Here is a 13,835-nt window from a genome sequence, read left to right as displayed (position 1 = left end):
GCTTCAGCAATGTGAAATTAAACTAAATATTAAACCAACTTCTTTTTTTTTTAAACTTGTTTAGTGTACTTGAAGTTATCAAGAATCCACAAATGAAGCAAAGGTTCCCAAGTCTTTTTCTTATGATTTTGTTCTTTTTTCTGTTCTTTTTACACAGAGCCTCCACCCATTATTCAGGTTCCTAATAACGTCACGGTTGTCCCTGGTGAAGGAGCCATCTTGACCTGCCTAACTTTAAGCACAGTGCGTTACAATCTCACCTGGCAGCAAAATGGCAGGGATGTGAGGCTCAAGGAGCCCCTGCGAATAAGGATGATGAGTAACCTGTCTTTAGAGGTGAAGGCCGTAAAGCTCACAGATGCTGGCAAGTACAACTGCATCGCTTCTAATGAGGGCGGATCTACCGTGGCATCAGTATTCCTTACAGTGCAAGGTAACAAAGAAACTTCATGTTAAATTTACTCTCTCATGGTTTATGTTTTTTTTTTAATCTTGCGAGCTGTCTCTCTTAGTAACTTTTGTATTTTATTTATGCCTGTTGATAAAACCACTTGGAGACTGACAGAACATTATGTAGTTCTTCCCTGTTTTAAAATGGCAGTAGGAGTCGCCAAACAGCACTAGTGCTCGTTTTATGAGGCTGCCTTGTGCTGTGTGTCTCTATGAGCCATGGGGTGATCTTCTTCCTGTCACTGCCAATTTAACTGCTGTACAGGTGAGTGGAGCCTGAGGTAGTTTTGTTGTTAGTGCCTCCTAAAGAGTAGAGAACAGAAATAGCTACGCATGCACATGTACCACTCCGCAATATTTACAGCCAGGCTCTGCTTTGAGAAAATTTACAGGCTGGCTATGTGGATTATTCTTAATTTTTTTTCAGCAAAAAAAGCTATAACTATAGTTATGTAGGTGTAACTACATTGGTAAAAGTTTCTGTGTTCATCTTGATTCTTTCATATCTCTTTATAACAGAATAGTGCTTCAGAGGTTTTCTGTGTGTTATGGTATTGTATCTGTTTTATAGTGCAAATCAATACAAGCTAAGAACTAATCACAATTTTATGAAGGGCTAGATTTTATGAAGGCAAGGACTTCAAAAATACGTCAGAACTGAAAAGACAGCATGGGTGAGACCAAACAGGGTCTAGATCTGTGTTGTTGCTTTACACCAGCAACAAATTTCAAAAAAATGTGTGTAAGTGCAGTAATTTGTCTTAGAGTGAATCCTTCTAAAATTTGAAAGTTCTGCAGGTTTCTCTCTGTTTTCCTTTGTCATGTGGAAGTTTGAACCTTTGGTTCCTAGCTGTGCCTGGCTGTAAGAAGAAATAGAACTCAAAATGTTTTAGAAAGAAAACTATTCTGTCTACTTGTAGTAGGTGACTCTGGCAGGATTTCTGCTTACGGATGATTCTGGGTCATATTCTGTGGAGAGCGCCTAACTTCATTAGCTTTGCTGCTGTAATTCTAGTACTTTGTTAACTGATGGAGAACTTAGACTTATGTAAAAAAGAAAAATGCAATGGAATTGCTTGGCTTAAGGTGCTCCAAAACAGAGAAAGGTCAGAAATGGAGTTGTAACACTTACTAATGGGATGTAGTTTTTCTTATAGGAAGAGCATATTGGTTTACCAGGGTGGAATAAGTAAGTGTGCAATCAATTATGTGGGACCTATTAAAAAATACAGCAGAATGAAGCGTTTCTTCATTGATCTGTTTGAATTACCCTTAGATAGCTACAGCAGAGCTATAACTGTTAAAATTCTAACCATGAAAACATGTTTGGAAAACTTAGTTTTAAATTCTACAGGTTTTTCCATCAGGACACTCATTCAGGCATGTCAAAGGCAGCAAGAGGAGCACCTCCATTTTCCCTCCTCCCTCTACACAGGGAGAAGGTTTTCTCTAATGTCTGTAGACCAGTTGGTACACTTAAGACAATAACCAAATTACTTCTGGCAGCTTTTTATATTAAAGCTGAAAAAGTTTGCTGCTGCCACAGCAGAATATTGAGTTGCAAATCACTTATATATGTAGAATGATTATATCGAATAGTTGGGAATTACATTTTGGCTGGTGCTGGTATTGCTAACAGCTTTAAAACATGGCTGAGATAACCCTCTTGGACAGTTTGGACAGGCTTAGTTGAGAGTCTGAGTTGTGTTTTCTTTCATTTCTGATGTAAGATGCTTACAACAGAATAAATATGTCGGAAACCCGAAGCTGCGGCTGCATTTAGATTTCTGCAGTAGTGTCTCTATCTGTTTGTTTGGAAAAAGTAATCTACTGCCAACATTTCAAATGGCTAGATGCAGAAGCTGAATGGTATCAGGATGGTTGTATGTGCTATTATTTGTGATCCGTTTAGTTTGCTTGGACAAAATGATTCCTATCAGATTTCTGGAGGTACTTTGGTGCGTGATTGTCATGTACAACTCATAGTGCTTGTTAGGGTCTTGAATAGTATTCAAAAGAACAGTTTATATTTGGCAGCAACAGAGAAATGGGTGGCTATATGTAAGAAGCAAAAGCTTTATGGGTTTGTCATTATTAACATTCTGAAGCAGGAAATTTGAAGTCCTGTTAATAGGTTGAGATGGTTCATGCTTTGTGGAGTTGCAAGTAATTCATAATGTCAAATTAGATTCAGATTGAAACCCTTTATTATTGTTGGGACAGTTCCATATAGATCTCTGAATTTTGGATCATGGGAGAATAAACGTTGCTTTCATCCCCATTTTCTTTCTGGAGTGGGAGTTAAGGCAGAGAACAAATGTTGGTAGCTCTAAAAATAACCCAGCATCTGCTTTACATGCTTAAGTGGATTGTAGTAAACCCTTGTTTTGAAAGCTTTCTCTTGGATGCTGCTGTTTCTGAAAGAGAACATCCATCTGATTTTTGTGCCAGCAGCTGTACAAATACAGACTGAAATCTTGAATGAGAGTTGACTTTTTCCTCCCATTGCGTGTTCTGTGTTAAGGAGAACATATTATACTCAGTCACTAATGGGTCCACGCTAATACACTGAGCACAGCTAGATGAAGATGCCATTTAAAATTGTGCCTATTTGTGGACCGTTGGTATATTGCTCAGAGTAGTCTGAAAGGCCACTGAATGCAGTTTTATACATTTCAAGAGGTATAAGTGCTCAAGTCTTCTAATGTTGGTGCTTATTGAGTGCTATGACTTTTAAAGTCTAACTTACGCTAACTTTTAAAGTACACGCTCATCTTTGGACATTGTTAAATGGTGGCTACATAGCGTGAATTGCTCATGTCCTCCCAACAGATTATATGGAAACAGAAATTAATTTGTAAGGGCATTTGCTGCTTTTTCAAATGCTTTGCACAATTTCTGAGAAGCCTGGAGGAACATATTGCAGCTGTGTGAGGCTAGAGATTGGCCAGGAGTGGGAAACATTAATGATCCTATAAACTTCTAAATGATGTATTTCTCACTGATGAGGGAAATTCCATGAGCATGTAAACTTTTTCTTTCCAGATTGTTACAGTATTGTTGGCAAAATATGAGTTTGCTATATGCATATTTGTCAGGTTGAATTAATATGGCTTGTTTTGGTAGCTTGATGTTTTGTTCTTGATGTTTTTGGACACGTAAGTAATATTGATTGAAGGGACATTTTTGAGGAATTCAGGCTATTTTATTTTATTTTGGTTTTATTTTGATTTTGGTTTTGGTTTTGATTTTGTTTTATTTTAACGGTGTGCATGCTGAAGAGATTGATTTGTGGTGATTTCTTTGTTTCCTCCCCCCTCCAGGAATTTCAAATACACAACTAAAACCAAGATCCCTGAAATTTGTGTAATGCTAAATATGATTTTATGGTAGTCTTAGTTTTGCATGTTTTCTGGTGTGAGTAAGTAAGAGTAGACAAGCCCTTCTTTTAATGATTGGGACTCTTTTGCCTCTACAATGCAGCCGTATAGTATGTAGAAACTTTTATGGCTTTTGCTTGTGTTTATGTTGGCAATTAGTAGAGAAGTTTGAGTTTAGTAATCTCAGTGTATGATGAATTCCAGGAGTAGATTAACAAGAACTGAGGCAACACTGAACGTTTGTCTTATTGGGAGCCATCTAAGGTAACCAAGTGCCGGCTGCTGTGCATTGAGTTCACTGGTGAACAGCATACTGTTGTGCTGTATTTCTTTATCTGAATGTAGGTAGAATAAAGTCATGCATGCTGTAGTTACTGTTCTGTTTCTTTTGATAATATTCCCTGTGTGAGATCCTCTACAGATTGGTACAAAAGCAGGGCAAACAAAGCACTCTCATCAACTAGAAATATCTTTACATTTTCTGTGTCTTTTAGATAAGCTGTCACAAATGCAACTAAATAAAGTGATTATTAAGCTTTTGTAGTTTTTTTTTATAGTATTCAGATTATGCATCATAGGAAGGGTTCTTAGTCCAAAGAATTTAAGTCCTAACTTGATGAAAGATAAAAAAAAATAGGATATTAAATAGAACAGGAAATTAGTGTCATGCATCTTAATTTCTGTCATTTAATTTCTTGGTCTTGTTCATTATTTTCTTGCTGCTTTCTCACAGAAAATGTAGGCCTTTAGAAGGATTTCTAAGAGGAGTTTTGGAGGAGTGGAACTGGAACGTGTTTAGAAGCCAGTACTTCTAGATGTCTTCTGCCCTATCCAAACCTCTGGTTCAAGGCAATATGCCGTGAGGATCTCTTGGAAACCACCTTCTTGCAGGATATTTGATCTCAGTTACTGCAACAGTTAATAAAAAGCCCAAGGAAATAATTAATTCAACTGTTAAGTATTGTAGCTATAGGAAATGTGTTGGATTGAGGACCCTTCCAGGAGGGCTGTGTGCGGTCCTCAGTAATACATAGGAGCATAAACAAGTTCAAATTACGTTTCAATAATTGAACTGTCTCTCTTGCATGTGAAGATGGGGACACGGCCCCTGAGAAGAACCCACCAAGTTCCAGAGGTCAAAGTCCCCTGTTTCACTAGCTGTAAAGTACTGGTTTTCCAAGATGATGTTTCTTTTCCTGCAGGATGTCAGTGCTGCTCTGCTGGAGCAAGAAGCCTGACTTTTTAATTTTCATTTATAAAGGTGTTCACCAAGTGGTTTTTCCTGAGTCTACCAACTTTTAGGGACGAGCGCAAACCTGGGACAGGGACATGAGGAGGAAGGAACCCATTTTCTTTCCTTCTGCAGCTCTTTCTCCTGCAGGGAGGTCATTGTAAAGGTCAGGCATGTGGTATGTATGGTGTCAGATGCTTTCTTTATGGCCTCTTGTTCACAGCAGATGAATAGTTATCATGTGCCTAATTTTTTTCTGATAGTCTGCATATGGCCAGCAAATGCCAAGTTACAAGGAAGTGCAGGGAGGTTACGAAAAACAACTTTGGTGAGAAGCCTCTTTGACTGTAGTGCATCTCTGCATGTCTTTTGGGAGGAAGTTCTTTTGGCTACAGGGAGAAAAGGGGTGGTCCTTCCCCTGGTGCCTTTCACAGAACACTTAGTGCTGGGGTGGCTGCTGCATAGTGTATCGCAGCAGAGCAACTTGTTCTGTCCTGTGGTAGCAGAGTGCTGTTGGCATTGGTGAAATTGCAGCTTCCCCATACTCCCTGGCTGAACAAGTAGATCCCAGTAACGCTCCCCCTCTGCCCAACCACAAGTTAGATTTGTGCTTGGAAGCTTATTGGAGAGCCCCATAAAAGCGATTATGGATGCTACTGCTGTGTATCAATTACCTGAGCTCATGCGTAAGCAGTTGCGGGAACAGCTGGTTCTGTGGTTCGTTGTATCGCCTTTGCTGAGTGCCAGGGCAGGGGACACCCTCTGCTCCTGCGTGGCTGAGGGTGGGTTGGGAAGGACATCAGCAAAGCTAAGCGAGACAGCTGGCACGTGAATGAAGCAAGATATAATAATGTCCAAATACAATATTCCTTTTTAATTATGTTCACTTGGTAGATGCCAAAAGTACAGATGAATGTGACCGGCTGATTAATGCTGAAGGCTACTTTTTGTTTATCCCTATTGAATGTTTTGATCTTTATTTATGCTGTAAGAACTCTGTTCTCAGCTTACTATTCAAACAGGAGTCTTTGTCAGTTTTTGTTCATGTGCAATTTTTCTTCTACACTTCTTTCATTTGGCTTGTGAACAAAAGTATAAAATTGAATATTAATTCCAAAGCAGACTGCTAAATCGTGATTTAAACTTAATAGAAATCAGATGAATGGAGAGGATTCCTTTTGCAAATGTAGCGGCAAGTTATGTGTATTTGCGTTATTATTTCATAACATGGGATACAATGTGAATTCTGTGCTTGATCTGACATCAAAGTGGAAGTCTGCGATCTGGGAGGAATTCTTCATAACCCCAGTTTTCTGTCTCACTTGCTGACATATGTTAATAGCTATCATAATAGTAGAGTTGGATACTTTCCCCCCTGTGCCTTCACAGTATGCACTCTCGACACTAACACAATGTAGGGTTTTAGACATTTTGAGATCAAAGCTATTCACTTCCATTTATATGTTTCCACGTGGGAAAACTAAGGCATATCCATAAAACTCACAGTAACACAAGAATTCATAGACATCCCTGTGGTCACACAGCACTTTGCTGTGAAGGGAATTAATTTTTCACACCAACACAACAGTTCCTGTATTACTAAAAGTGGGACTTTGTGACGAGCATGTTCTCCTGCAGTATCTTGGTAGTTAGAAGCCCGATTAGGTTAATTCAGACCCTTTCAATTGACACTAACAAGGGTGGGTTGTAACCAGAGACACCTGCTGGTGAGCGGGCTGGACACAGGGATGGGGCTCCATCTATTCTCTGCCAGTATCAGGGGTGTGTGTAGGAGGGTCTGAGTGTTTACTCTAAAGTCTTGAGGAAGTGAAATTTTACAAAAATCAAACCCTTGTAAAAATTTGCAACAAACGTGTGTAAACTGCTGCAGTGATTGCATTCTTACGTGGTGGTTTTTTGATCTAGACACATTTAAATAGTTGTTCTTATTTAGCCTTGTTAAGGCATTGCTCATCAGGTGAAGAGTTTGAATCATTCAGTTTTCCAAAAATGCTGTTAGTGTAAAAGGCAAGAAAGAATCTTGAGGGTGCTGCACAAAAACATTGATACTTTACAAGTAATGGTTCAGTCAAATATCATCTGCAGGAGTGCTTTTGGGGAAAAGTTGCTGTTAAATATGGAAAAAAAAAAAGCAGTGAAGAAACATTGGCAGTAAGTCTGTTTTTTACTAATAAAGGGCAATAAGTGGGGGTTTTATGTTGTATGAAATAAAAATGTTGTATTTGCTGTCCCTTTTTCATACTAAGTTTAACTGCTTCAAATGGTTTTACTGAATATTATGGCCAAGGAGGGCGTGAATGCGTCAGACCCCGAAATCTTCAAACCAACCTTCTTTCTCTTCAGAAGCTTTGTGCATGATCCGTGTTGTTTAAAAGGTTTTCTTCTACAGCCCTGAATGGGATTGGCGCTCTGCGGAGTTTGTGCTTCTCCTGCCCAGGTACAAATCTTTTCCCTTATGATACAAAGGACAAAACAAAAGAAATCCCATTGACCTGTCATAGAAGAAAGCCTGTTCTGCATGCCTGCCTGCTTGCTGGCCTTTGGGCAAGAAAACAAGCTGGTTAATTAGTGGCAAATGTGTTCTCACTGATACTCAAGCTACCAGCTAGAATTACGTCTGTGTATATTGACTTTTTTCAATTAATTTCATTGATTATGTGTTAAATACAAATATTTCTTCAACCTTCTTCAACTCACCTGTGTGAAAATAACTGCATGGGCAAGGGTGCGTTTCCAAAGCACGATGTGACCTTCCTGAAGACCAGAGCGTGCAGAATATCTCCCAGCGTCTCTTGGCAGGATTTAAAAGAAAATAAAAATAGCTGAGAAAGCTGTTGCACATCGTGAATCACTTGAGGACAGTTCTGTAATTTGCATCAGTTTCTTGCCTCTCCCTGCTCCCTTGTATCTGGATTTGATCCTAGTACTTCTGGAACTATGGCTCTGCATTTCTCTGCTCTGGGAGCTCAGAGATTTCAGAGCCGATATGAAACACGAGAGGGACTTTTCAGGACCCTGCAGCTTTTTATTAAATCTGCTCTACGAGTGAAAAACTAATGAACTTGGGGAAGGTTAATGGACATAAATTTAAGAAAGTAAATGATAAGGTGTTACATGCATCTGTGTTTATAGTTTTGCAACTGTGTGCAAATTAGTTGCTGTTTATTATTATTGCTTGTCTTTGGCAGTATAGCTGTGTGGTTTTGCATACGCTTTTACTTACAGATCTCAGAATCCTTTATAAGCTCACATGTCTAGTTAATGACTGAAAACAGAGTAATCAGCTCCCAGCAATAATGGTTCTGCTCCCCAGAGCACCAGGTGCCATGCTGCATCAAAAAGCCTTCCTCAAAACAGCAGTACCATTTCTCTTTGAGAGAGGGGTTTTATGTGCTTAACAGGGGCATGCAGATAAGTTACAGACGTGAATTATTCATTAAACTCAGACACAAAACATACCACAAATATTTTAAATTAAAGTATACTAAAAAAGTTAAATTAAAAGTTATGTCCATGACTCGCATGCTGATGTTACTCCTAATTATATTTCAAAATTACTTATGGTCCTTGGGAACCTTGCTGTCTGGCTTCTGTCCTAGAAGCAGCACAGTCGTCGTCTTCCAGGCCAGAAACGCTGTGGGTTTTAGTTTTTACAACACAGAAAATAATCTTCCTTTCCACAAAGATAATGAAAAGGGCATGGTATTAATTCTCCCAGAAAGGCATTGGTAGTAGCTCTCTGAATTGTTTCCGTTTGCGTCATGACAGACTGAGCTAGAAAGATTTATGCCGTTCACCTGGAATTTGCAGAGCATCACACCTTCATCTTGTTCCTGACGGATTGTGCCACACATAAATAGACTGTATGTACTGGCTCTTGGACACATTTTTCCTTAGCAGCCATGAAAACATGTCAGATGTCACCTGAGTCTATAGGAGGGCATAATTCCCATGGAAGCTAATAAAAAAGAGCTGTGCAGAGCAGCCCTAGATTCAGAGTACCTTTAGCCTCTCTCACTCTCCCAAAAAGAGAGTTAGGCTTAGGCTTTTTATTCTATGGTTGCTGGTAAAAAGACCAGCTGCAGAAGAATACATGTTAATACAGTGTGCGACTGGCAAAAGGCAAAGCTTCCAAGATTAAGTTTGATGCTGCTGATTGAATAGTAGCCAGTTCCATGCCATAACTAAGATGAAGTAGCAGGAGTCAGTACTACAAGTTACTACTTTTTCATCCATTCAGTGGTGTGGATCTTTTCCTTGTCTAAGTAAGACGATATTGTATGTACCATAGAAGAAAATGACAGTTGCCACAGTGAGTTGTTTTGGTGTTCTTTACCGAGGAAGTCTGTCTAAGGGTGTAAGAGAATGAATTCTATGAAGTTCACCAGTCGCTTTTCTGGTGAAAATGCAGCTGAAATCCGTAACATCCATTTGCATTGTTAACACTGCAGATTCAATTGTCTTCAATGTGATTTTGCTGTTCATTTCTTTCTGTGTGCGTGCACATATATTGTGACTTTTAGTTTTGTCACTTAGGTTATACTCTTTACCATTGGCCTGCCTGAAGATTTGTGGTCATTGGCTTTATTTTTCAGGAGTCTGCACAAGTTTGTCAAAATTGTCTCTGCTGCTTTGCTGAGTTTTAAGCACGCATTACAAATTATAAGTTAATTATTACATAATTATTATGTTCAAGTTGAATCCACGTGAAACCGCTGATATATCATAGTTTCTATTCAGAATGATGACCTTGCACATCTTATGCCTATTTCAGCCTGGCTTTGTCGCCTTGATGGATCACATTGGTGAACTTTGGTTCTGGCAGCTTTTTGTCAGAATTAGTGCCCTCATATGGGAGCTCCAAATTCTGCATCTCAAAACAAAGCAACCAGCGTAGGCATGTGAATTAGGTTGGTCTCTGTACCCTGAATCCAACTTTTATAAAGGTACGTGTTTTAAGCTGAGGAATTGGTAGGCAGTGCTAGAGGAAGCAAGGAAAGAAGTGGACTCCGACCTTTATTAGGATTGTTTTCTCACTACAGAGCTGTTTTAAAATGGAAATAAAGTATTATCTGTAAGTCTTTTACAACTGGATATTTTTAATTGCTGTTTTTAATTTCTTTTAATAGAACCACCTAGGGTTGTTGTTTCACCTAAGAATCAGACTTTTACAGAAGGCTCTGAAGTGTCTATCAGGTGTTCTGCAACAGGTTATCCACAGCCGACAGTAGTGTGGACACACAACGATATGTTTATTATTGGTTCAAGCAGGTAGGGTTTATAGCTTTATTTATTTTTATTACTTTCCTACGTGAGAAAGCAGTTTTGAAGAATGACAAAAATCTCTGACTGTTTCTTCCACAGGAGTCTGTGAGTTTTGGAAACAGTAGCTCAACCTTTGCCTTTATAACTCTTTTAATTTCAATTTCCTCATGTCAGAAATAGAAATACTTTAGTTTTCTTCAGAAGGCTTTTTACAAGATTAGTTAAACGCTCTTCACAAAATACATTGAAATTCTCTGATAGATATAATAATACTAATATTGTTGTTTATCATGAGAAAAAAAACATCGATAACTGTTCATAAGCCATCTGGTCATGCTGTTGCTGCTTGCAGTGTGGGTGTAACAGTTATCCCCTTTTCTTTAACTAATCATTTTGGTTGGTCCCCTGTGTCATCCCAGATATAGATTGAGCCCAGAAGGCACCTTAATCATAAGAAAGGCAATTCCAAAAGATGGAGGAATTTATGGTTGCTTGGCAAGTAACTCAGCTGGGACAGAGACACAGACATCCACCCTTACATACATCGGTGAGTAAAAGAAACAATGTAGTAAAATTACAAAAGCAAATTAATGCATCATCAGGGAGGAACTGTTAAAATTAGTAAAACCATGTGGAATGTACTGATAAAAATTTCAAAAAAACTCAGAAAAAATGTTGAACAGCCCACAAACATCCCTTTCATTTTTTATTCAAATCTGAGTAGTATTGTTAGATGATATTTGGGGCTTAATGTTTCTTCTTATGCTGTTTTTAAGAAAAAAAAACACCTAAAATTGGGTATGAAAGTGGGGTAGGCTTGCAAACTTGAATAGGCCTTTGGAAAAGGAATCGTGTTTCTGTAAATTCCTGTAGTGTGCTTAGAACTTTAGAGTCCTAATTCAATTTGTGTTCTCTAAACAATACGTTGATTATATTAATAGCAGACTATTAAAATTCTTGATGACCAGCATCTGGCTGGAGAGGGATTGTGACTTTTCATTTTTTACTTTCTACGTGATGAAACTCCTCTGATTCTGTCCTTAAATTCTCTGTGTGACCCAGGTGCTCTGGACCAGATTTTACTTTTTCATGTTTTCTAGTGTTTATCTGTCACCTTATGTGATTTTAAAGCCTGTTTGACTTTTAATGCAAATGTTCTTCCATATAACAAGAGAAAATCAGAATCTTGCATGGCTTATGTCTTAAAAATGTGTATTCTTTGGATGAGGAACTCATTTTTTCTATATTGTTTCTTTTTAGAGGGCCCAACATTGACCATAGTTCAAAGTGAAATTCTGGTTGCTCTCGGAGACACAACTATTATGGAGTGTAAAACAACTGGAATCCCACATCCCCAAGTTAAATGGTTTAAAGGTGCACTTATTACTTTGTTTCATTTATTTACTTTAGCAGGAATATTTAGAACAGTGATCTTGAAGTGATTTCATTTTCTCTAAAGCTGTTGTGAACAAATCTCAAACTTGGGACACTGTTTTTGTTGGAATAATTTTGATAAATACCCATTGTATTTCAGTTGCCTTTTTTTTTGTCTGGACTTAGGTGACTTAGAGTTGAGGGCATCAGCATTTCTCATTATTGATACTCATCGGGGTCTTTTGAAGATCCAGGAAACACAAGACCTGGATGCTGGTGACTATACCTGTGTGGCTACCAACGATGCAGGGACAGCTTCTGGAAAGATAACTCTAGATGTTGGCTGTAAGTAGCTTGCAATCTAGACAGTAAGTACTCCAATTCCAGGGCCCCATCCCTGGAGGTGTTCAAGGCCAGGCTGGATGGCGCTTTGAGCAACCTGCTCTAGTGGGAGGTGTCCCTGCCCATGGCAGGGGGGTTGGATCTAGATGATCTTTAAGGTCCCTTCCAACCCAAACCATTCTGTGATTCTAATTTCAGTGTTTCTATATGTGGTCAATGGTGCCTTGGTTACTTGAACCTTTCTCACAAATATGTGTAAGTCTGTGTGTGTGTGCGCTGGGAACACCTTTTTGGTGGGGTTCACTGAGCTGTTTCCTTGTGCTATTTGAACTCCAGCTTTCTTTCACTCTTACTTCTTTTGGAAAGCATAAAAATTAGGAGGAAGAGAGAGGCAGAGGAGGAGGAATCTGTTCAAACCTCAACCTAACATAGTTCTCAAAGTAGATAATATATTATACTAACTTAAGGTACTGCTTAAGGTTATTGTAACTTAGCCCTTCCTCTCCTCTTTTCCTAATTCTTTCTAACTGCCTGTGGCCTGACACATCACATCTTGTTAAATGCATGTTCCTCTCAGGCACATACACTTTCTGAAGAAACGATCAGCGCTGTTTGAAGGAGACTAACAATGCTAACACTTGAGTATACACGTTCTTCTGATGGGCTTGGTTGTGTCTTCAGTCTTCATTTTTATTGAGATGTTTAGCCCATTTCTGAGCTCCCCATTGTAAGTACAGAGCATGCAAGGCTGCTTTTGTAAGGTGTTGCTAGAGTTGGGAATCTGTTGTTAAAAGAATAATTGTGCATAATGGGATATAAATTTAGGTTGTCCATAGTGCAAGCAGAATGCTAATGTCATGTTGCAACCCCAGTTCACTTTGTGTACTCTTTCCTTTTTTTTTCCCTAGCCCCCCCAGTTTTCACACAGGAGCCTAGTGATGAATCTGCGGATATTGGCTCAAACATCACACTGCCATGCTACGTTCAGGGTTACCCAGAACCAAAGGTTAAATGGAGGTGGCTAAACGGTGCTTCCCTTTTCTCAAGACCGTTTGCAGTTAGTTCCATCAGTCAACTCAGAACAGGAGCTCTGTCTATTAATAGTAGGTAGACTAAACTTTCTTATGAAAAGATTCTAAAGGGAAATATGACATATGTGGTACATTTAAGTTACTATACTACTTCATAAATTGTTAACTGTGTAAAAAGACTGGATTTTTATAAGAGATTGTCTTTCTCATACTGACTTAATTGCTTTTGACATGCAGTTCATTTTCCCACGAGTTTGTGAATTCAGATGTGTTTCGTCATTGGCTTCACTCTTCTTCATAGAAATTATTATACTTTTATTTAAGTAAATGTGGGTTATTAACTCCGTTGATACTGAGAAGTCGTGGATTTTCATTTTTTGGGTGGGTTTTTTTTTGGGTTTGGTGTTTTTTGTTTTGGTTTGGTTTTTTTGAGATCTGTGTTTCTAAACTCATTGTTTTTGTCAAGTCCTAACTTGAGTAATAACTAGAATTTCTGCAAGTGACCTTGTGATTTCAGTTACTTGGACCATTTCAGTGACCCTTACGCTAAGTGATGTTATTCTGTTTTCTTAGCTCTTTTATTCCTTTCTAGATGTAATCAGGTTGAGTGAAGTAATTCCTCTCTACTGTATGTAGGGTACAGTAACTTGTGTGTTTTGTACTACTATGTGGGTTTCTGTTCGCATACAGACACACATTGCTGTGCGTAGTAAACAGAATTCCCCTGTAAATGCACTACAT

The 13,835-nt window shown here is 38.7% G+C and overlaps 1 protein-coding gene across 3 annotated transcripts in view; it reads left to right on the top strand.

Annotated features, from left to right (window-relative positions):
• The window catches only part of HMCN1 (hemicentin 1), a 188,609-nt gene that overhangs the window by 63,953 nt on the left and 110,821 nt on the right, over nt 1–13,835 (top strand). For all 3 annotated transcript variants that reach the window (XM_074596824.1, XM_074596825.1, XM_074596826.1), the window contains 6 exons: nt 158–433; nt 10,212–10,353; nt 10,767–10,894; nt 11,608–11,721; nt 11,908–12,066; nt 12,972–13,166. In XM_074596824.1, the coding sequence (XP_074452925.1) occupies nt 158–433; nt 10,212–10,353; nt 10,767–10,894; nt 11,608–11,721; nt 11,908–12,066; nt 12,972–13,166 (1,014 nt within the window). The remainder of the gene's footprint in view (nt 1–157; nt 434–10,211; nt 10,354–10,766; nt 10,895–11,607; nt 11,722–11,907; nt 12,067–12,971; nt 13,167–13,835) is intronic.

This window comes from Larus michahellis, chromosome 8 (genome assembly GCF_964199755.1).
Source record: "Larus michahellis chromosome 8, bLarMic1.1, whole genome shotgun sequence".
NCBI classification, from domain to species: Eukaryota; Metazoa; Chordata; class Aves; order Charadriiformes; family Laridae; genus Larus; species Larus michahellis.
This window is presented reverse-complemented; position numbering and strand designations above follow the sequence as displayed.